This window comes from Ranitomeya variabilis, chromosome 1 (genome assembly GCF_051348905.1).
Source record: "Ranitomeya variabilis isolate aRanVar5 chromosome 1, aRanVar5.hap1, whole genome shotgun sequence".
Taxonomy (NCBI): domain Eukaryota; kingdom Metazoa; phylum Chordata; class Amphibia; order Anura; family Dendrobatidae; genus Ranitomeya; species Ranitomeya variabilis.
Genome location: NC_135232.1, coordinates 408,345,741 through 408,370,180, shown reverse-complemented (window position 1 = coordinate 408,370,180; position 24,440 = coordinate 408,345,741). Strand labels below are relative to the sequence as shown.

At 40.7% G+C, this 24,440-nt stretch overlaps 1 protein-coding gene across 26 annotated transcripts in view; it reads left to right on the top strand.

Moving 5' to 3' along the window:
* Positions 1-24,440, top strand: part of PTPRD (protein tyrosine phosphatase receptor type D) — a 2,959,440-nt gene that overhangs the window by 2,844,490 nt on the left and 90,510 nt on the right. For 14 of the 26 annotated variants that reach the window (XM_077249189.1, XM_077249204.1, XM_077249203.1 and 11 more), the window contains 3 exons: positions 4,315-4,427; positions 12,399-12,440; positions 12,881-12,978. In XM_077249189.1, the coding sequence (XP_077105304.1) occupies positions 4,315-4,427; positions 12,399-12,440; positions 12,881-12,978 (253 nt within the window). The remainder of the gene's footprint in view (positions 1-4,314; positions 4,428-12,398; positions 12,441-12,880; positions 12,979-24,440) is intronic. The other 12 variants (XM_077249205.1, XM_077249200.1, XM_077249199.1 and 9 more) reach the window with 1 other exon arrangement.

The window sequence follows — 24,440 nt, the reverse complement described above, 5'->3', positions numbered from 1 at the left end:
CAGCACTCCATAAAATCAGTTTCTTTATTTCAAAAAGGAACATATCGCTGCAAGTTGCGCCAACAGTAGTCAAGTTTGTGTCACTTGTATGATAAGTGCTCTCGATTCCTCTATGGCTCCAAGTCAAGTCAAGCACAAATTTCAGAAAATCCAGTACCCTATAAAATCAATTTCTTTATTTGAACAGTTTTAAATTTGTACATGTCATTCATGTTTTGAGCATTTTACAGCCCTTAAAGGGAACCTGTCACCCCCAAAATCGAAGGTGAGCTAAGCCCACCGGTATCAGGGGCTTATCTACAGCATTCTGTAATGCTGTAGATAAGCCCCCTGTGTATCCTGAAAGATGAGAAAAAGAGGTTAGATTATACTCACCTGTGCAGGCGGTCCGATCCAATGGGCATCGCAGTCCGGTCTGGGGCCTCCCATCTTCATAGGATGACATCCTCTTCTTGTCTTCACGCTGCGGCTTCGGCGCAGGCGTACTTTGTCTGCCCTGTTGAGGGCAAAGTACTGCAGTGCGCAGGTGCTGGGCCTCTCTGACCTTTCCCGGCGCCTGCGCACTGCAGTACTTTGCTCTGCGCTCAACAGGGCAGACAAAGTACGCCTGCGCCGGAGCCACAGCATGAAGACAAGAAGAGGACGCCATCGTAAGAAGATGGGAGGCCCCGGACCGGACCACGACACCTATCAGACCGGACCGCAGCGGGAACGCCCCTGGGTGAGTATAATCTAACCTCTTTTTCTCATTTTTCACGATACATTGGGGGCTTATCTACAGCATTACAGAATGCTGTAGATAATAAGCCCCTGATGCTGGTGGTCTTACCTCACTTTCGATTTTGGGGTGACAGGTTCCCTTTAATGATTAAGGAGGGTAACACTCAAAATGCGTATCCCATGTACCGGTTTTAAATTTTTCAAATAAAGAAATTGATTTTATGGGGTACAGGATTTTCTGAAAATTGTGCTTGATTTGACTCGGAGCGAGTGGGGAATCGAGAGCACTTATCATACAAGAGGCACAGATTGCCTATTGTGGGCGTAACGTGCAGCGATATGTTCCATATTCTTGTAGATGCATAAAGGGGCCAGTCATAGATTTGGGAACCAGGAGCTTTGAGCATACATGGTGGGTAGAGGAGGGGTTGAACATTACACTTTTTGGATTTGTAGGTACATTACAATCTTAGCAATTTTTGCTTATAATGACCAAAACACCCATTTTGTTGTCACCTTGTAGAGTGAGATACATAATGTCTGGAGCTGAAAACCACAAGAAGGAGCCTTTATTATGTTAATGAGGCCACCATATGTGCGAGACACTGGATAATTTTTCTAGGAATTCTTATTTTATTGCAAAACCAGGCTTAATAATTTTGCTTTGTTATTCGGAGTGAGGACCTCGCCTGCAAGTCTCCGAATTGATTAATTTTCTCTTTGTGAGCTCACTTGTGTGGCTTGTCTTGCCTGGGCTTACTTTCTGTAATTAGTATTCAGTTTGCTGATATCACCACCTACAAATAATTAAATGTTTCCAATACCTCTACATAGGTAATAAACTCCTCGTCTTTGTTATGCTAAAAGTGAGCAGAAAGCGCTCACTGAAAATGGCACTGGCACGAGATTTTATTAAGATAGGAAACTGATGAGTTCTTTTGTGACACATTAAACAGCTCAGCCATGGATCCAGCTCATTGCAAGGCGCCTCATCTGAAAGGTTGCAGATTTGATGCTCATGCAGAGGCAGAGGATCATTTGCAATGGATTCAGTCAATGTTGTCCAGAAAACAATTAGCCATATGTTTACAGAAAGCAGTGGTGTTGGCTCCTCCGCACAACCTAGAATCCGCAGCGAGCTGACAACACATAAATGAGCTAATATGCACTTGTAGGGCTCCATCTGTCTCTGTGTCAATGGTCTCTTAACAAAAATTGACACTTTTGCCACTGGCATCCGTTATACATTTTAAACTAAAGTGGCACAGAGAGCATATACTAATAGCTGGGAAATGTCATGATGCAATATTCACATTTCCATTCACTAAATGTCTTTTTCAGTGTATTTTAAAAACAAATTGATGTTATGGAAAGGCATGGATGATGTGTCCGTAGCGAAAAGGCAATCACAATTCTAAGTGACACAGTCTTCACCTTTGACGACTTTTAGTAGACCAACATACATTTTAGCACTCATTTTTGTAACTATTTTTGGATATTATTAGCATTTTCTTAATTAACAGTGTCATTGTTTTCAAACATTTTTATTGGTTCCAGACATGGGAAAAGACAAAAGAGCATTAACATATTTCAAATTATAACAGAGCCCCAAGCCCACCGTCCTTATCACTTTTGTCCACCACTGCCAAACCAGTGCATTAAAAAAATAAATAAAACAAAAAAATGCATGTTTTTAGCATAAGAGACAAATAATATCCTTATATAAAACATATACTATACATTTAATCAACTTTAGTAGTGATCTGATGATAGGATAACCACTGAGATATTGTTCATATTTCCTCTGTATTTAATATGTCTAGAAATGGAAAAATTTATGAGGATTCCAAGCCTTAACATAAACATGATCATATATATTATTAAATTAGAAGTTAGCATGATATACTAAAATTTAATAAAGGGGTATTGGAACCTTATGTTTGGTTGTGGCCATCTTTGCTAGTGAAAAGATGAAGTGCAGCCGTATTAGTTTTAATTGGCTTTTCCAGCTCGGCTAAATCTCTAAGGCCACATTCACTGTTAGGGCTAGCGGAACGCACCAAATAATAAGAAAGATAGAGTAAGGTGCGTTCGCAGCCCGGGGTCCACCGTGCAGAGATGGAACCTGCTGCTGAGTAATGACGGACTATATGGCGGTACAATGTGGATACACACATGGGTTAACTTCACCCTGTGTGAAGGAAGCGAACCCTGTTGCATCACAGGGCCGCGGTACTGCACCAAGAGCGCAAGCAAGGAGTCTCAGAACTCAATCCCAAGACACAGGATTTGAGTTCATATAGAACTCTTGCGCTCGACACCGCAACTGGGGTGTCAGAGTGAAAGAAATAATAATAAAGATGCACGAGAGTGCATGCGGTGCCGCACTGGCGGACGCCACTAACCACCCAGGCTTGGGTCAGGAAAGCGCTGTGAAAGCGCACAGCGCCGCACTGGCGGTCACAGCAATTAGACGCTGTTTTGTGTGTTACGTGCTGATGGCTAAGTTGGGCGCTAGATAGCAATCATCCACCTTACGCGAGCAGTCATACACAAGGGAGGGGATAATTAATGAACGACTTTCACACATCAACACACACACATTTACAAGTTTACACTAGTGCATGGCCGTGTGGTCATGCGAACATTTTATAGCTGCAGCATGTACAGGACCTTCCCAGAAGAACCAATGGGAGGCTGCCACAGAAGTTGAGCACCTTCAGGACCTTCCTGGAGGACCAATGGGATCTGCTGCAGTATCTGAGCATGTGACCCGCGATCTCCAATGGGAGATCTTGCCCTGGGCATGCTCAGAAGGGGAAAAGCAGGACTTAGTCCCAAAAGTGTCTGCTCGCCGCTGCCCAGCACTGGCTTCAATGGCAGAAGCTGGAAAAGCAGCAGTAACCCTATGCACAGAGTGAGACTGAGCAAGACGCTGGGACCGACGTCTCCGCTGAGCAGACTCCACTGCGGCTGGAGAAGAATGGGAGACCGCAGAAGACATGGTTCGAGATTCCACCTGTGCAGCGGCGGGAACTCGACTCCTAAAATTCACTTGTTCAGTATTTGGTCAGTATTTTACATTGGCATTTGTAAGCCAAAATAGGAAGAAAAGTATAATACAAACGCGTTTTTACCCCTTACTGGTTTTGAGTAATTAATTCTGACCAAATACTCAACTTGTGAACATTGCCTAATATTGTCAGCATGTCAATCTACAACAATAGGACAAACTCATTAAAAGTTTCCAACCGATACGGCTGCACTTCCTGTTGTCACTGCAACAGTGTCCAATTCAGCCCAAAAATTTAATTTGTAAGAAAAACAAATAACTGTGATTCTCATTCTAACTTCTGATGTACTAATATTTTGCCAAATTTCATCCATCAACTTTTCGAAAATGAGAATCACTCTAATTTTCTACAACTTTTGACCTTGGTACAATAATTTCATCTTCTCTAGATAGGACATTGCCATTTTGAACAGTACATGTATCCTGCACGTTTGATTGCATTGCACGATATCATTAGAACACCTGTACGCATGTGGAACATAGCCTACAGCTATGACATTATCATCCTTTTTCATCTACAGGAAGAGGACCGAGTCTGAGTCCAGAAAGAGCAGCTTACCTAACAATAAAGAAATCCCATCGCATCATCCCACTGATCCCGTAGAACTCAGGCGTCTTAACTTTCAAACACCAGGTGAGAAGTGTGATGGTCTCCGTTATAAACTATGTAGCAGAGATTCCTATATGCTGTAAATCAGTCAGGTGTAATTATGAGTATACCTGTAGAAATGTGCTCCTCAGATCATAATCCGTGATGTGTATGAAGAGACATACTGTACCAGCGATGCAAAACACCATTACCTCTACTGGAATATTGTACGACCTTTTTTATTTTTTTTAGAAATGTTACCCTACTTTTTGTCTTTTGATTAGCTCTGTTCTGTTACCGTACTTATTGCAAGTGGTAGCTCGTATCAAATGATGCATATTATATATTATAAATAGTATAACCCCAATTCCAAAAAATTTCATTAGAAATTGATGGAAGTAACACATCTCAAAAAAGTTGGGACAGAGTTAACAAAAAGCTTGAAAGGTACCTGGTTCCATGAAAAACAGCTGGACCTTTCAACTAAGTCTCATGATCGTATAAAAAGTGCATGAAAGTGCATAGGAGATCATGATTTTAGCTATACACTCCAAGCAGTATATAGAACAGGCAATCTGAAAATTGCAGATTTCCTAGAAGGACTAAAAAAAGTTTAAATAAATAGCTTGGATCATCCATCTTTTCTCCAATTAATAATAGAGATATTAAAAAATATATATTTGCTATCTTCATGTATGTGTAAGACTAATCTATCAAATTGTCAAAATTTGTTCATATGTCATGTATTCCCTGTAATATTACATGTAAAACTCATACAAAAAAAATGAAATAATTGCATGTGACAGATCATTTCATATTAATTTACTTTAAAGAATTCATATCTTCATTATTGTACAAGTATGGCAAGGTTTTCTACAGTGCATTTCAAAGATAATAATATAGCATAGAAGGCAAGAGTAACGTGGTTATAGGTTGTCTGCCAATAGTAAATTAATGCTTTTAGGAAAAGTCAGGTTAGAGTACAGTAAAATAGTTAGCACAAGTACAGGTCCTCCTTAAAGGGGTTGTCCACTACTCGGACAGCCCATTCTCAATCCCTATGTTTCACCCTTGTTAAATAATTACATCTCACTTCAGTGTCAGTGTGGTTCCAGCAGTCGGTAACGGCTCTCCCAGGAATTGCGTGATATTGTTATGTCACTCAAACTTCGTGGCCAATCAAAGCTGGCTTTGCTCGCCCTGCCTTAGGACTAATCAAATATATCAGGAGGAAGTGAGAGCTACTGCTCTCTTACTTCCTTCTGATGTATGTAATTTGTTCAAAGGTGAGGAGAGTAAAGTGGCCGCTTATTGGCTTGAAGGCTGTGTGACATACAGTTGTGTGAAAAAGTGTTTGCCCCTTCCTGATTTCCTATTCTTTGCATGTTTGTCACACTTAAATGTTTTAGATCACCAAATAAATGTAAATATTAGACAAACATAACACAAGTAAACACAAAAGCAGTTTTAAATGAAGGTCTTTATTATTAAGGGAAAAAGAAATCTAAACCTAAAGGGCCCTGTGTGAAAAAGTGATTGCCAACCCCCCTTTAAAACATAAATTAACTGTGCTTTGTCATATCTTTGGGAAGCTGAGTTCAAATTACCTAGCCACACGCAGGCCTGATTACTGCCATACAAGTTCTCAATCAAGACATCACTTAAATTGGACCGGCTTGACAAACTGAAGAAGACCAAAAGCTCCTCAAAAATTAAACAGCTTGCCGCGATCCAATGAAATTTTGGATCAAATGAGAAACAAAGTCATTGAGATCTATCAGTCTGGAAAAGGTTATAAAGCCATTTCTCAAGCTGTGGAACTCCAGCGAACCACAGTGAGAGCCATTATCCACAAATGGCAAAAACATGGAACAGATGTAAACCTTCCCAGGAGTGGCCAGCCGAACAACACTACCCCAAGAGCGCTGTGACAACTCATCCAAGAGGTCACAAAAGACCCCACAACAACATCCAAAGAACTGAATTCACTTGCCTCAATTAATGTCTGTATTCATGACTTTACCATAAGAAAGAGACAGGGCAAAAATGGCCTTCATGGCAGAGTTCCAAGATGAAAACCACTGCTGAGCAATAAGAACATAAAGGTTCGTCTCAGTTTTGCCTGAAAACATCTTGATGATCCTTGAAACTTTTGGGAGAATACTCTGTGGACTGACAAGACAAAAGTTAAACTTTTTGAAAGGTGTATGTCCCAGTATATCTGGTAAGTAGCACAGCATTTCAGAAAAGGAACATCATACCAATAGTAAAATATGGTGGTGGTAGTGTGATGGTCTGGGGGCTGTTTTGCTGCTTTATGACCTGAAAGACTTGCTGTGGTAAATGAAACCATGAATTCTGCTGTCTACCAAAGAATTCTGAAAGAAAATGTCTGGCCATCTGTTCGTGACCTCAAGATGAAGCTCACTTGGGTTATATAGCAGGACAATTATCCAAAACACATCACAAAGTCCGCCTCTGCATGGCTTAAGAATAACAAAATTAAGACTTTGGAGTGGCCTAGTCAAAGTCCTGACCTTAATCCAATTGAGATGCTGTGGCATTACTGTAAAAAGGCGGTCCATGCTCAGAAACCTTCCAATGTGGCTGAATTACAACAATTCTTCAAAGATGATTGGGCCAAAATTCCTCCAGAGTGTTGTAAAAGACTAATTGTAAGTTATTGCAAACGCTTGATTGCAGTTGTTGCTGCTAAGAGTGGCCCAACCAGTTATTAGGTTTAGGGGGCAATCACTTTTTCACACGGGGCCCCGTAGGTTTGTTTTTTTTCCCCCTAATAAAGACTTTCTTTTAAAAACTGCATTTTGTGTTTACATATGTTATCTTTGTCTAATATTTAAATTTGTTTGGTGATCTGAAACTTTTAAGCATGCAAAAGAGTACGAAATCAGGAAGGGGGAAACACACTTTCACACAACTATAACAATGTCATAGGATCCCCGGGACAGCCGGTGCCAACCGCTGGAATGCCGCTGACACTGGATGTGAGTCTAAGGGCTCATTTCCACTTGCGAGAAACACGTCCGTGTCTCGCATGTGGAAACCAAGCTGTGGCGCCGACACTTTGGGGCGGAGCATGCAGCTCCATGTGTTCCTATGCGGCCGCACGCTCCGCTCTGGAGTGCCGGCGCCACAGCTTGATTTTCACATGCGAGACACGGACGTGTTTCTCGCAAGTGGAAATGAGCCCTTAGTGTTATTATTTTACAAGGGGGAAGCAAAGTTGTATGAGTAGTGGACTAACCGTTTTTTTCCATGTGTTTTTAAGAACATTACTGCTACACTACACTCTACAGTACCAGCAAAGTGAATGAAATTGTTAGAGCCTAATACATATGGTACTATTTTCTTCCTTGCAGATTTGAACTTTTAGGCTACATTCCCATGATAAAGCTTTTGGTGATTTTTTTGTGATTTTTTTGTGTCAAAAACAGAACATCTTACAGTTCTAGCAAAGTATATGGGATTTATAAAAATCTCATGCCCAGTTTTCTTTTTTTCTCACCTGCGGTGCTTGTTTCATATCCGCAACATGTCAATTTATGCTGATTTTCCTCATAGAATTACATTAGATGTGGAAAATCCACAAGTAAAAATGCACCTCCGTTTTTAGTGCATTTCCATTGTGGAAACGCATCGAAAACACATGTATGGTAAGCTGCACGTGACTATATCAATACATTTTTGTCAAAGCCAAATACCAGGAAGTATAAAAAGCAAAGCACTTTATTTAAAAAATAACACACTAAGAAGAGACCAAAAATGCAGTGTCAAAAATGCGATAAAAAAGCATGTAAAAACCACACTCAAAGAAGCAATGAAAAAACGCCAGTAACCTAACTTATTTAATAGTTGTGGAAATGAGGCAGAAAATCTGCAACATCAAAGACTCATAAAAAGCTCATATTGGGAACAGCATGTCAATTCTTTCAGTGTTTTTACAGCATTTTTCAACCATTCAAATCAATGGGAAAAAGAGGATAAAAAACACAAAAAAAGTGACAAAATAGGCACAAATGCAATAATAAATCAGGCCCTATGACTTGGAACGTACTGGTGTCATTGCTCCTATTTGTACAAGGCAGCCTCATATGAGCAGTATCCTGAATTTACAGCATGGATTATTGCAAACCGCTGGAAAGCTTTTAGTTAATCAATGAAACTTTGAGATGTTTGCTCTAACATTAACATCTAGTATAAATCCTTAAGTACTCAGCCCATATGTATGAGTATATATAAATTCAGCACTTTCCCATGTTTATTAATTAGGAGAGAATAACTAATTAGGCTACATCAATATTTCAGAAGGTGAGACGGTCTGTCTTTTCATTAAACATCTTTACTGACACAGCAGGTTATTAAAAGGCACTGAATGACCTGACACAGAGGGTAATATGTCTATTCATTTCAAAAATATATCAATCAGCCAAGTGAAGTAATCACATTATTAAAAAAGAAAAGTAACCCCAAAAAGAATGTTGCTAGTGCTATAGAAATAATGTGTTATGTTAAACTGCCAAAAATAAAATAGAATTATGGAATAGAATTACACATGTGTTGTAGAATTACACTAAGACAAGTCTATTAAATAATAAATATTAAAGGCAAGAATATGTTTTTTTCGGGAAAACAAATGAAACGGCAGTCTGAAATCAGACTTACCAGATCAATATCTCCCCCATCAATAAATTGTCCGGGGCTGCCTTACGCATTATAGTATAGGCTGAGCTCTTCTTCATTGGCGGGTTCATCCAACATTAATCTAATGTGTATGGGGGACTTAACACAAGGCTGTGGCTGTGCCTGGCTCTGCCGCAAGTGAATGGGATGAGCTGGCTGCATGCAAAATCGCGAACAGCCTCCTACAGTCTAATAAAACCTCTTTTCTAAGTGATCCCACCTAATGTGTTTTGCCACTATATTCTCTTTAACATTTTGGCTATACTTGCGTGAACATCTTTGGTGATACATTTAGCCCCTACTATTCTAAAGATTGTTTCATTTTTAGTCTTGCACATGATACTAATTGTATAAAACTGTAGGCCGCCAGAGATATTTCAGAGTGGTTTCCATGTAGTCCCTCATTTAGTGCACAATAGTATATACTAATCACACTTTTTTTTTAATTGTATTATGTCTTGTTTGTCCACTGTTCACACACTGATTTGTACATGTAGATTTTATAAGATCTGAGAAGTAGTCAGTGGGGTGGTGTATATTAAAGGGGTTGTCTGATTCAAATCAATAACTCTGCACTCACTCTGTGTGACTGCCGACTTATGAAACCCCCAAGCACACTGTACGCTACGGGGATTTGCCAATTTCTGAGTCTGATACCAGATGGTATGTATGCATTATACATATGCATGCGTTATACATACACCTGAGCAGAAGCCGTCTAGAGCAGTGTTCCCCAACTAGAGTACTCAAGTCCCACCAACAGATCAAGTTTTCAAGATTTCCTTTGTATTGCCCAGGTGATGCAATTATCCCCTGGCAATGCTAAGGAAATCCTGAAAACATGACCTGTTGGTGGGCCTTGATGACTGGAGTTGCAGAACACTGGTCTAGAGGACATGGCCTCGCTCCATACACTTGTATTGAGAAAGGCTGTGTCCCACGTAGTGACATGGTCTTCCAGTGGGTGTGGCCTACTAAAGGGTGCAGCATATCACCACACAAGTGTATAGAAGTAAGGCCGCGCCCACTGGTCGGGAGTATGTATAACTCATACATACCCTCCGGTCCTGACTCAAGAACTGGTGAATCCCCGCAGCGCACAGTGCTTGCACTGGGGGGATTTATATGTCTGCAGTCACACAGAGTGACTTATCAACTTTGACTGGACAACCCTTTTAAGATACATCTTATTTGGCAGAGAAGCTGCTGGACCGCCTATAAAATCCTATTCATTTGCAAATGCAACCATTGAAACTGCTGTTACTAGGCCTAGGTTATAGATGCAGTAAGTTGGCAGCTGATTTTGGCAGGACAAATTAATTAATATTCTTGAGGGCTCCCTAGATTTCCCTTGACAGATGACATCAGGAGAGAGATGGATCTGGCACACTGTATTTCAAGCCCCAATTCCTTTGTTCTCATATGAGACCAACTACCACCAGAGGCGTGTAGGTGACCAAGAATTACTGTACACCCAAATGATAGAAATAAATATGGTGGTCCTAGCTGTTTTGACCGGTCGTACAGTATGTCTCATTTTCCTTATGAACTTAGTAGACGAATCCTTTGTTCTTCAGTTTTCCTCATTCTGTATGTTCTCTTTGTTTTCTGTTTGGCACTTTTTGGTATTTGGCCAGGGTCACAATTGTGAGTGCAATGCGAGAAACTCGCACGAGTCTCTTGCATCAATGCCCAGCACTGCCGCTGGCACTCGGGACCGGAGCGTGCGGCTGCATAGAAATACATGCAGCTACATACTTCGATCCTGAGTGCCGGCGGCAGTGCTGGGTATTGATGCAAGAGACTCATGCGAGTTTCTCGTATTGTACTCGAAAGTGTGACCCTGGCCTTACTATGTCACTATATTATGTACATGTGTCTATGAATGTACATCTTTTGGCTTGTATATGTTCAGATGTATTGAATTTCTACTATTGCTACTACTAATTGGCTCACCATCTTCAATTGGCTTTTACTTTTTACAGCTGTGAACAGTAATTCAGTCCCCTACGCCTCACTGATTGGCTCTGTGTCCTCCCTCTCTAGTCAAACCACCACTCAGTCCTTATATGATAATTACTCTCTCCCACGATTCGCTAGAAAAGGTCTAAACGTCTTTGTCTCTTACTTTCGCTGTACAAGTTCTCTTTTATCCTTCACATTGATCAACCACCATTTTTTTTAAAGTCTTATTGTCTTTTCTTGACTACTCACTCCCATTCACAGGGGTGCTTGATCTGGACCTAAAACATGACATTGTCATTCATTTTAGCAATGGCACCCAAAATGCTCCCCAAAGTCATTAGGTTGATCTTGATGGACTCTTTTTCCAACTGTACTTAAAGGTTGGCGAGTGATAACACTTTTTCTAGACTTGCACAGCTTTACACATTTGTTGAAGGCTTTATTTCAGATTACAATTTCTTCTCTTTAACAAGACAGCCATAAACCCCCCAAATGGGAACAAAACAGTTTTAATGTAACTAATGATCTACCGAAAAATCCAGCTTAAGCTCCCTAAGTTCATTGTGTTTCCTTTCCAGTCCAGAATAATAGTATGGGGTATGCTTATTCAGATCTACAAGCCAGCTGTGTGTTCGACACAATTTGATCACAAAATTTGTTAGGCGCGAAAATCATTTACAAATTTAGATATTTCTGAATACCTGAATACATCTTGCATAATGCTTGGTCAGCAAAACGTATGTTGAGTGTTTCCGACTCTCTGTATATACCAGTGTCTGATATGTTCGGGAAGGATACACTGCAATTTTAAGGCAGGCATGAAATGTTTGCAGCTGGCAGGTTGAAATAGTTACCCCATTTCTGTGTTTGTCCTTCTATTTGTTGCAGGTATCTTTATTAGCTAAAGATGTTTACACCTAGGGTAGATTGTAGGCATTTTTCAGGGGACATTTTTAAGAGAAATATTTTGCTCTATCAGACAGCGCTATAACCCCTCTAACTGCAATCTACTGATAGTGTAAACATTTTGATGCCCCCAATTGCCATACCGCTACCCCTCACCCCCCAAAGCAACTATTACTGCAAAATTACAGTGCATGCTACATATATTCCAATGTTTTGCATGTTGATGTCCTTTACTTATTCTATTTTGGATGGATAATCTGTTTTCAGAAATCATATTGGTCATTCCATAAAACATTCTTAACTTGGTATCCGATTGTCATTTTATGGGTGACCCAAACTATTTGCTTCGCTACTTCCTTGTGCTTTGGGTCAAATGATTTGGGCTACCCATTGAATTTCATGACATAATTCATTGTTTATTTATACCCCCCATTTCCTTTTCAGGTTCAGGTGTTGCCGGTTACCCTGTTAACCTCCATTCTTCAAGTTAGTTTGCATTCATTATGTCCTTTTTTATTTAAATTTGTGGTTTCTTTTTCTTTTAGGAGCCTTTAATTTTCTATTTAGTTCACTACTTTCTCATCACTTATGCTATTTCCATTTCATACAGTACAGAACAAAGGGTCTCTACCTGTGCTCTAACTGTGATCACTTTCCTTTCCCTAGCTAACATCATGATTCATTGCACAATAATGTCCTTCACACTAGGCGAGTTGGCTTTGGGAATATGCTTGGTGACTACTCATGCATCAAGGCTCATCCCTCCAAAGCATGTTCAGCTTTGAGTAACCAAACTTATCTGCTTGCTTCTCACATACAGCATCTTTACTACCTGCACATTAATAATCATTCTGCTCTTTTTAACTGTACATCATACGAGTATCTGAGCAGCAACCACTACATGTGTCTTCCTTCTTCCTTTGCAGGCATGGCCAACCACCCACCTATTCCAATTCTGGAGCTTGCAGATCACATTGAAAGGTTGAAAGCTAATGACAACCTGAAGTTTTCTCAAGAATATGAGGTATTAATTTGTTATTTCTTGACATGATGTATAACATTGGAGGATCAATTATAATATACTTCTGTAGTAAGATAAATGTTGACTACAGGCGTCTCATTTTAGCTTGTATAGTAAAGCACTTAAAGAGGTTGAAGGAGAAAATCCACAACTCAATCCCTCAATTTAAATCAATAGATATCTTTTTTATTTTTTTTCCACATAAAATTGGCCTACAGACAGACATAAGAGCGTGATAGGATAGAAACCTATGCGTTTGGAACTAAATGTTCTTACCAAACTTGCTTTGTGGCTTTTCTCGAAAATATTATGATGTCAATTGAATAAGGGGGTGATCAGCTGGACACTATATCATTCTTCCTGGTAAGCACTGAAAATGTCTCACATTTCTCATGTATATCTTAAAAAGGCAATCCTTTCAAGAAGTACCCTTTATCTGGTTGATGGATCCTGCATAAAAACCCTACATCAATCATATGAACCTGCTATCACCTCCCTGGATCCAGCGTAGATGAAATGATGATGCCACAGTTCAGCCAGCCACAGGGCTGCTGTGGCTTGTAACAGGACTTGCAGCGGTCAGGTGACTTGACCTCTGCAGTGGTTCTGTGGCTAGTTGAAAGGCACAGTCATCACTTCTGGTGCCAGGCCAGATCACGGAGTGGCATAGAGGGTGACAGCAGGTGAATAGGATTATTTTTTTTTTATTTTTCCAGAATCCAAAACCCAGGTAAGGAGCACCTTTTGCACCGACAACCCCTTTAAGTTCTAGGGAGGATAACATACAAGAAAAAAACAACCTCCACAGGCAGGTAGCGATCAGTATTAGGGCACCTGACAGGGTCAGATAGTCCACATCTGGTGTATTCCTGTGTTAATTTTTGTTAATTTATATTAATGTCTTCAAATTTGGAACAAAGAGGTTTTTAGCTTTATTTATTAAAAGTTATATTTTAGGGATCCTTGTGTTTTTGGTTTTTCCTTGGTCTAGGATTCCGTTTTGTACTTGCTTTGGTTTTTTGTGAGGATAACATACACTTGAATTATCTGTCAACTGACCATTCATTTTCTCTAAATGCTATTTCTTCCCATTCTTTTATAAAAAATAATGTTTATTCCATTGTGGAGAAAAGAATAAGTGACTTATAGAAAAATGCCACCTCCTGCTAAAAGAAGAAAAGCAAATTGAAATCCAATTGCCCGATCCCTCTTCCCCAAAAAAATCTGCTAACAGGGAAGAGTTGGCCCCCTGTTGGCTTCTCCTGTGTATGACAAGCTTTAGATAGGTTGCTTAGTCGCCAACTAAACATATAAAAGTAAGAATAAAGTCACGAATGAATGTGGCTGCATGTTGTTATATAGAAATAAAGTAAATTGCTCATGGTATGTTTATTTCTGTGCAAGAGGCAACCTTTTACTTTTATTATCATTTTTAAGGCCTTTCTCCTTCCACTTGTGCTATTACAGTGTGATGAGCAAAATGCATTACTGCGATTACCATTAAGCTTAATTCATTCATTACATTCCCCTCGATTTGCTAATTACATTAGTGTCCCTAATGTGATATAAACTTACTAGTATCATTCTGTCATTTATCTTAATAATCACAAGTATGTAGCTACTAGCAAAATTAAATTGCAGGTTTCTTGCACATTATCAGCTTTTATTGTATTAGAAGCAGCTTAGAACACTACTGTGTTTCTTTGATACAAACTTGATTTCCAGGAATAGTATTTTAATGATATAACCAAGTTTGGATCCACAATGGGATGATTACGTTGGTAATAAAAAAGAGAGAGTTCACTGCTAAAGGCTGGTATGTATTGGGAGAGAGTGTAAGGCTGGTTTCACACATCTAAGAAACGCGGTTTATGCTCATATCGGAGGCCCAGTTGACTGGTCAGGCCGTCTGATCCTAGCATGATCCATTGAAACTGGCCTAAGGCTTCAATTTGACAAGGGCGGTGCACTATGCTGATAATGTAGCGGACCTACACTATTTAGGTTGCTGCTCATTCACTTTGCATGAAAGCAGCCACTTAAGGTACCGTCACACTCAGCAACTTTACAACGAGAATGACAACGATCCGTGACGTTGCAGCATCCTGGATAGCGATCTCGTTGTGTTTGACACGCAGCAGCGATCTGGATCCCGCTGTGATATCGCTGGTCGGAGCTAGAAGTCCAGAACTTTATTTTGTCGTCAGGTCGGCGTGTATCGTCATGTTTGACAGCAAAAGCAACGATGCCAGCAATGTTTTACATGGAGCTAACGACCTGTGAGAACGATAAGTGAGTCACCGTTACGTCACAGGATCACACCTGCATCTTTGTGGAGCTGCTGTGTTTGACGTCTCTACAGCGACCTAAACAGCGACGCTCCAGCGATCGGCTCGTTGTCTATATCGCTGCAGCGTCGCTGAGTGTGACGGTACCTTTACACAAATTGTGTAGCCACTATGGGGTAATTTTTAACAGAGTTTTGGCTAATAGAAATTCATGCCATGTCCTGCTGACCCCAGCTCTTAAACAGGGTTGTGCTGAATGTCATGACACATTGCCTGTTCAAGAGTGATGTTATGTAGAGAAGGGGCCACGGTCCCGTTATTCATCTAGATTCTAGGCCATGGTAAGGTCACTGGAGTTGAAATTTGTACATGGCTCTTCTAGTAATTTTTAATCCTCGTCTGTCTTCCTCCTATTTTGCTTCAGTGATTGTTTGCTCAGCATTAAATCAGTGTTTACAACTGTGATATTGATAACCTTCCAATGGGATGACCTATTTGATCACCATGGGATAGGTCATCAACATGAAATAAATGGGATCTATCACCTCCACCGATGAAGAGATGAACAGCATAGATCCTTCAAGTATTTAGTGGCTGCTACTGAGTCCTGCAGAGAAGCTCTTATTCATCTGAATAGCATCTGCACTAACGGTAGCCACTAAACAGCTGATAGAGCTGTGCTGTCCTGCTCCCCTACAGTTTACATACGGCCAGCTGACTAATACTGGGATATGTGTGGTAATCAGTATCTTAGTATGAAACTCCCCTTTAATCAGTAGACTAAATACAGTGGTGGCATGAAGCCTTCCCTGTGTAGCTCCCATTCCAGTTGGTAGACTGCCCTCATTTATGTTCTGTAGTATGTATTTGCACTTATTGACCTTGAGGATTTTTCCGAATCCAGGTTATAATTATCTACCAAGTTTTTGGGGAATGCTGTATTAAAAAAAATATTTTATGCCTTTTTATAAAATTGATTTGTTAATGCATTTTGATAAAACCAGACTGCATATTAAATTCAAGAGGTTGTCTCATATTGACTACCCTTGTCATATCCTGGTGAGAGCACATATACCTCATAGTGGGGTTTCCACTATATAAGCATTTCATCATATGGGTCTCCATTCAGGGGCATGGATAGGTAGACATAGCTTATTCCGGCAATAATAATTGATCACTTATCAGTTACATAAAAGCAGTAACAGTACGTATTCTTCTTAAAAATGTTATGATCGTGAGATCACCCCTCATTCACATGACACTGTAAAAACGCATAAAAAAACCTAAGATAAAAACAAAATTCGCTAATACACTGTGGTAAATAAATATGGTAAATAGCAATACTACATGATCATAACATAGGTTACTTAGTTAATGTGATTTTGATTTAAAAAAATGTAAAAGCCACCTCACCACATCAAGGCGACCCGTCCCATCCTTAACCTCAACGTTACCATATGTCACATTTCTTAGAGCTGGACATTGTTTATATAGCTTCCCATGGCTTGGTTTCCATTAGTTGGGGTCTCGGCCATTCTCAGCCTTTATTTACATTCACGTCATTTGACAAATGGTAAGGTTTTAATACTAGAGGTTAGTACCATCCCAAAATAGTAGTTGTAGTGGGAAGGTTTTTACATTTTTTTTTAAAATAAAAATCATGTTAACTAAGTACCCTATGTTGAAAATAATATGGAACACACTGGCGCTGACCTTTAACTAGCACCCACAGCAGCAGGTATCTATACAGATTCCGTGACAATTCTGACACCAAACAAAGCCAAAGTATTCAATGAAAGATACCTCGCAAGAGGGTATATGATCAGAATCTGAATATGAATACTCATTAGGTAGGTGAGCACCCCACTCAGAATGCACATAGAGGTCAACCCGAATCCTATTTAGAACATCCTTTGTTGTGTATGCCTGTGTACAAATGCAGGCGGTGTGTCAGTGTATGCACTGATGTGCACTAATATGCACTGCGCATGCTGCATATGCAGCACAAAGGACTTTACATTTCATCTGTGGGGCACCAGGGTGTGGGAACCGTACAGCCATTTGTCACGACCCTGGCCGTCTTGCAAAAGCAAGGTCAGTAAGTCTGTAAAACGATGGACACGTTAGCTGAACCCAATGGACCACATTATGTCAGTAACATCCAACAAGTTTTGCTATTGTCCATCCTGTGGCAGATCTAGAGTAGCAGGATGACTGTGAACAGAACTTCACGGGTGTAAAATGGCCTTTGCCTTTGAAAAAAAACGTAGCATGAAAGGTTTGCATTTAATTCGTGACTGAAAGTAAAGTAATAATGGCCGGACATATACATCATCTTTGTGTTGCTTGACAACGTATGGATTTTACAGTATTCCTGTAACGGGTGTTACATATTAGAAGAGAGCTGGGAGGGTAATGATATCATCACGTCACAGTTTTATTGCTTTGTAGCAGGATTTGGTATTTAGTAGGATGGTGAACTGATAGTAGGGTCTGAGAGTTATAGCTTCTATGGGGTCCTTTTCATTTTGTGAACGCTTGATGATTATATCGTGATCTCAGTTATATCAAGGATCACAATTATATTTGGGTTTCTTCTATCTTTTTTTGTAGCTACGCATATTTATACACATTAAAGTTTATGTATACAGTACAGACCAAAAGTTTAAAGATTTTTCTGTATTTTCATGACTATGAAAATGGTACATTCACACTGAAGGCATCAAAACTATGAACTAACACATGTGGAATTATATACTTAACAAAAAAACTGTGAAACAACTGAAATTATGTCTTATATTCTAGGTTCTTCAAAGTAGCCACCTTTTGCTTTGATGACTGCTTTGCACACTCTTGGCATTCTCTTGATGAGCTTCAAGAGGTAATCACTGGGAATGGTCTTCCAGTAATCCTGAAGGAGTTCCCAGAGATGCTTACCACTTGTTGGACCTTTTGCCTTCACTCTGCGGTCCAGCTCACCCCAAACCATCTCGATTGGGTTAAGGTCTGGTGACTGTGGAGGCTAGTTCATTTAACGTAGCACCGCATCACTCTCCTCCTTGATCAAATAGCCCTTACACAGCCTGGAGGTGTGTTTGGGGTCATTGTCCTGTTGAAAAATAAATGATGGTCCAACTAAACACAAACCGGATGGAATAGCATGCCGCTGCAAGATGCTGTTGTAGCCATGCTGGTTCAGTATGCCTTCAATTTTGAATAAATTAAATCCCCAATAGTGTCCCAGCAAAGCACCCCTCCTCCATGCTTCACGGTGGGAACCAGGCATGTAGAGTCCATCTGTTCACCTTTTCTGCGTCGCACAAAAACACGGTGGTTGGAACCAAAGATCTCAAATTTGGACTCATCAGACCAAAGCACAGATTTACACTGGTCTAATGTCCATTCCTTGTGTTCTTTAGCCCAAACAAGTCTCTCCTGCTTGTTGCCTGTCCTTAGCAGTGGTTTCCTAGCAGCTATTTTACCATGAAGGCCTGCTGCACAAAGTCTCCTCTTACCAGTTGTTGTAGAGATGTGTCTGCTTCTAGAACTCGGTCTCTAATCTGAGCTGCTGTTAACCTGCGATTTCTGAGGCTGGTGACTCGGATAAACTTATCCTCAGAAGCAGAGGTGACTATTCTTCTTCCTTTCCTGGGGCAGTCCTCATGTGAGCCAGTTTCTTTGTAGCGCTTGATGGTTTTTGCCACTGCACTTGGGGACACTTTCAAAGTTCCCAATTTTTCAGATTGACTGACCTTCATTTCTTGAAGTAATGATGGCCACTCATTTTTCCTTACTTTTTTCTTGCCATAATACAAATTCTAACAGTCTATTCAGTAGGACTATGAGCTGTGTATCCACCAGACTTCTGCACAACACAACTGATGGTCCCATCCCCATTTATAAGGCAAGAAATCCCACTTATTAAACCTGACAGGGCACACCTGTGAAGTGAAAACCATTCCCGGTGACTACCTCTTGAAACTCATCAAGAGAATGCCAAGAGTGTGCAAAGCAGTCATCAAAGCAATAGGTGGCTACTTTCAAGAACCTAGAATATAAGACATAATTACAGTTGTTTCACACTTTTTTGTTAAGTATGTAATTCCACATGTGTTAATTCATAGTTTTGATGCCTTCAGTGTGAATGTACAATTTTCATAGTCATGAAAATACAGAAAAATCTTTAAATGAGAAGGTGTGTCCAAACTTTTGGTCTGTATATTAAAGTCTATCTGTGCAAGTATTTCTATGCTCTGTAGAATAAATTGTACATGTGCATAATTATAGACAATGCAACAAGAATCCAGAAACACACGGCTTTATTCAGAGTGCTGGAAATACAAGGCATACTAGAAATAGTATTTATTTATCATATTGACTTTTTAATTATTGGCCAGCTAAACAGTCTTACTTAAATTTCAATATAGGACCTCACTAACATGCTAATTCCAGCCCTAACCCATGTCTTCAACCTATCGCTATCTTCTGGTACCTTCCCCTCTGCCTTCAAACATGCCACCATCACACCCATCCTCAAAAAACTAACCTTGACCCAACTGCTATGCCCAGCCATCACCCCATATCACTTATCCTGTTTGCTTCAAAACTCCTTGAGCAGCATGTCCATTTACAACTTTCCTCCCACCTCTCATCTAACTCTCTCCTTGACAACCTCCAATCTGGCTTCCGACCCCACCACTCTACCGAAACTGCCCTGACCAAAATTTCTAATAACTTACCCCAGCCAAAGCTAACAGACAGTTCTCCATCCTCCTCCTCCTTGTCAGCCTGTCCTCTGCCTTTGACATAGTAGACCACTGCCTACTGCTACAGAATCTTTCTTCCCTTGGCATCAAAGACCTTGCCCTGTCCTGGATTGCCTCATACCTTTCCGACCGCACATTTAGTGTTTCCCACTCCCACACTACCTCCTCATCCCGCCCTCTCTCTGTTGTAGTCCCTCAAGGCTCTGTCCTGGGGCCCCTACTTTTTTTCATCTATACCCTTTGCCTAGGACAACTCATAAAGTCCCATGGCTTCTAGTACCGCCTGTATGCGGACGACACTCAGATCTACCTCTCTGGCCCAGATGTCACCTCTCTGCTGTCCAGAATCCCTCCTTCTTCACCTCTCGCTTCCTAAAACTCAACGTAGATAAAACCGAGCTCATCATATTTCCCCCATCTCGCGTATCCCCCCTACCTGATCTATCTATTGTGGTAAATGGCATCATGCTCTCTCCCGCACCTGAAATCCGCTGCCTCGGGGTAACTCTCGACTCTGCCCTGTCCTTCAAACCGCATGTCCAAACTCTTGCCACCTCCTGTTGCCTCCATTTCAAAAATATCGGGTTGGTCCATGCATATGTCCGTCATTCACGGACAGGTGACATCACTGTTTCAGCCACGCCCCCCGCTCACCACGCTCATTCACAGTGGCGCCATTGCCTGAGGCAAACCGATGCGCTATCCAGCGTTGCAACGGGGGCTTTGTTCGCATTGGGAGGACGCTCCCCAGCATCTGACTATTTGATATCAAGTTGCTAAAGATTACCCGAGTTTCATCGTCCCTCAGAGGACCACACCGCACGCCTCCCAGCCGATCAACAAGTAAGTGCCCACACTAGGGACCACCCAGAGTGTCCATCCATCTGTTCAGCATAACACTGTAAATTGTCACTAAGTGGGGCACCGGATTGGGCAGACTGTCCTAAAAGGTCTAAGACTCATTAGTCCCACTACAGCAGCCACGCTGTAACCTGTTGTAAGCGCGGCAATCCTCCTTCATAGCTGAATCACATACAGTTTTCAGGCAGACTCACACACTATATCTGCCAGATTGCCTGCAGCTACATTTCTAGGTACATTAAGGGTACGTTCACACAGGACTTTTTTGCTGCTTTTTTTTGCTGCTTTTTTTTATGCTAATTTTCAGCTGCTTTTTACAGTACCAGTAAAGCCTATGAGATTTCAGAAATCTCATGCACACACGTTGGTTTTTTGTTTGATCAGTTTTTTCTGCTTTGCTGCTTTTTTTGGACATAGGGCATGTCACTTCTTTCAGCGTTTTTGCTGCGTTTTTGCAGCGTTTTTTCACCCATTGACTTGAATGGGTGATGAAAAAAACGCTGCAAAAACGCTGAAAAAACGCATGTAGCATTATTTGCTGCTTTTTTTGTGCAGAAAATCATGGCCAGCAGGAAGGGATCTCACAGCCAAGAGCTTAGGGGTGTGGTTAGTGAGGTGTGAAGAGCCATTGTGAGCCATTGTGAGGTGTGAAGAGCCATTGTGAGGTGTCCTGATTGTGATCTATTGTGAGGGAGTTCCTGGTAGTGAGGTGTGAAGAGCCATTGTGAGCCATTGTCAGGTGTGGAGAGCCATTGTGAGGTGTCCTGATTGTGATCTATTGTGAGGGAGTTCCTGGTAGTGAGGTGTGAAGAGCCATTGTGAGCCATTGTCAGGTGTGAAGAGCCATTGTGAGGTGTCCTTTTCTAACAAATTAAATGACCAGGTAGTAGGTAAATACCTGCGTGCTTGAGTACTAACTGAGTGTCTTTGGTGTAGTCATCAAACATGTTTGATTCACCATATACCACAAAAAAAGCATGAAAAAAAACGCACCAAAAACGCACAAAAAACGCACCCAAAAAAACGCACCAAAAACGCACCTATAAACAGCTGAAAATTAGCATAAAAAAAGCAGCAAAAAAAAGCAGCAAAAAAGTCCTGTGTGAACGTACCCTAAGAGTAGCGCCATAGTGATTCATTGTTTTATTCTTTGAAAAAGCCACCGATAGTCATCTCTGCTGGTAGCTTATCTCCAGGAGAACCAAATGATCAGCAGTACAAAATCCACATGTCTGATCGACATCTACCCCTACAATCAATTGGCCGCTGTCCCCCATACACATTACAGTGTCACTCAATCCAATCGATATTGTCAGGTATAGCTGCCATTAGTCTGATGTGTATGGGGGATATATTCTGCCGGTTGATTTTGACTTTTATCTTCTTCAGTAAATTGTCAATAAAGATAGATTAAAATTCTATTAGTACATCTTGCGTACATTGTGGTGTTTATTTAGAATCACGTAGATGTCAGGAGAGGTGACAGTCTTTTTTAAATTTTGAAAAATAATATCTGAACCAAGACTTGGTCATGGGAAGATGTATACCTATTTAGTACACACAGCTATATAAAGAATTCCCAAAGTAGATGGTCCCAGATTGGGCTCACAAGATTATAGTCTGCTTATATATACATTAGTTTTTTCCCACTTTATCATCATGGTTCATGCTGTTTGATAAATCTGGCAAATTTTTTGACTGTCAAATCTAGGTTTACATCACCTATTAGTTGACTTACTTTGTGCCAGAATTTCGCAGTACAGTTTTGGTGCATGATGTTACATTCTCTGCCACTTACCTTTCCCGCTAAATCACTCTTCTTTTCAACGATGCGTTTCCCCCTCATTAGACAAGGTATAGAAAGGGTCTGAAAACCATATTTAATACAGTATGGTACAAGTCTTGAAAGACTGTTTTTTTGTATAAATTACAGCACAATTCTGGCACATTAGTTCCTTCAAAGCGCTCAAGAAGTAACTATGTGAAAGAGGCATTCTTTTTAACTTCTACTTGGCCAACAGAGTCCTCCAAGTTACTTCTGTGCTCTTTACCATGTGCTATGTAAAGCTTCTTTACAGCCACCAGAAGATATGAAAACTATGTATACAGTTGTCTTATATTTATCAGTTTTGTAAGTTAGGTTGCCAGCATCATATTAATGTACTACATTCCCATTTGGCTTGTGCACTAAATCCTCCTGAAGATTTGCCCATTAAGCCTTTAATGTGCTTATTAAACCTTTTAATGCAAACTAAGTGCAAATTAGTTGCTAGGCTTTCACAGCTCAGAGATCATTCTGTCAATGAATGAATGAATGAATGTGTGTATGTGTGTGTCAGTGTGTGTGCGCTAGTGTATACAGCGTTATGTTTTCCTTGGTTTACTGCCTATTTTTAGTCTAGAGAATTTCACAATTGTTCATGACGATACAGCATAGACAGAAAGAAAAACAATCCTAGTAGATTCCACCTGCCTTTGCCTACAGGCTTTAGAGTTAATAAGTGGATTTGACCATCTGGACTTTAATCTTATGGAAGTATACAGAAAGTGCTGTATAATATGCTGATGGCAATGCCGTAGTACACCGATGAACTGCTGAATGGCTGACAAAGACATCTGCTTGACTTTTCATACTTCTAAGCCGCTTTAGATGATTGTAGCTAGGAGTACGCTTGACATGGCATGTATCGTTATTGGGAGAAGAGATCAAATTGCATTTCAACCTTGAAAAAAATGAAAAATAAAAATAGGAGAAGTGATGTGAGCTGAGAATGTTGATTATGTGAAGAACATCCTCGCCAACATCATTCATTGTATGATTACATTGCTCACTCATCAAGTACTGATTGGGTGAGTCACCTTTATCAAGATGTAAATTTTTGATTGCAGCCATAAAGTATCAGTTAAGAAATGTATACAGCTTTAGAATATACTATTTCTATGCTTGGTAAAATGCATTAATGCCCAATACAGATTAAAGGGTTTTCCCGTTTCAAGAATTATTAACCCATAGGCTTGGCGTCTTAAAAAACACACTGAGCTTTTACTCACCCTTCCTGGATCCAGCGATTCCTCTCCGCCACTGACTCATTCTCTGTTGATGTCAACAGCAGCTGAGTGATTGGCTGCAACCCTTTAGAAGACACGTCACCTCTTCACTCAATCAATAAAGACCAGTTCTGTTAGGCACTCTTGGATTTAGGGAGGGTGTTTTAAAGCTCAGTTTCTTATTTTAGATGTTGATGAGCTTATGGATTAATAATATTTGAAACAGGACAACCTCTCTAAGGCTACGTTCACATTTGCGTTGTGCGCCGCAGCGTCGTCGCCGCAACAAAACGCATGCGTCGTGCGGCCCTATCTTTAACATTGGGGCCGCATGGTGCCGCATGTACATGCGTTGTCATGCGTTTTGGTGCGTCGTACGCCGCATGCGGCGTTAGGGCGCACCTGTCAGGGCGCGGCAAACGCAACATGTTGCATTTTTTTTGCGGCGCTGACTTTTTAAAAAACACATGCGTCGTGTTTGCGTCGCTTTTGCGTCGTCGAT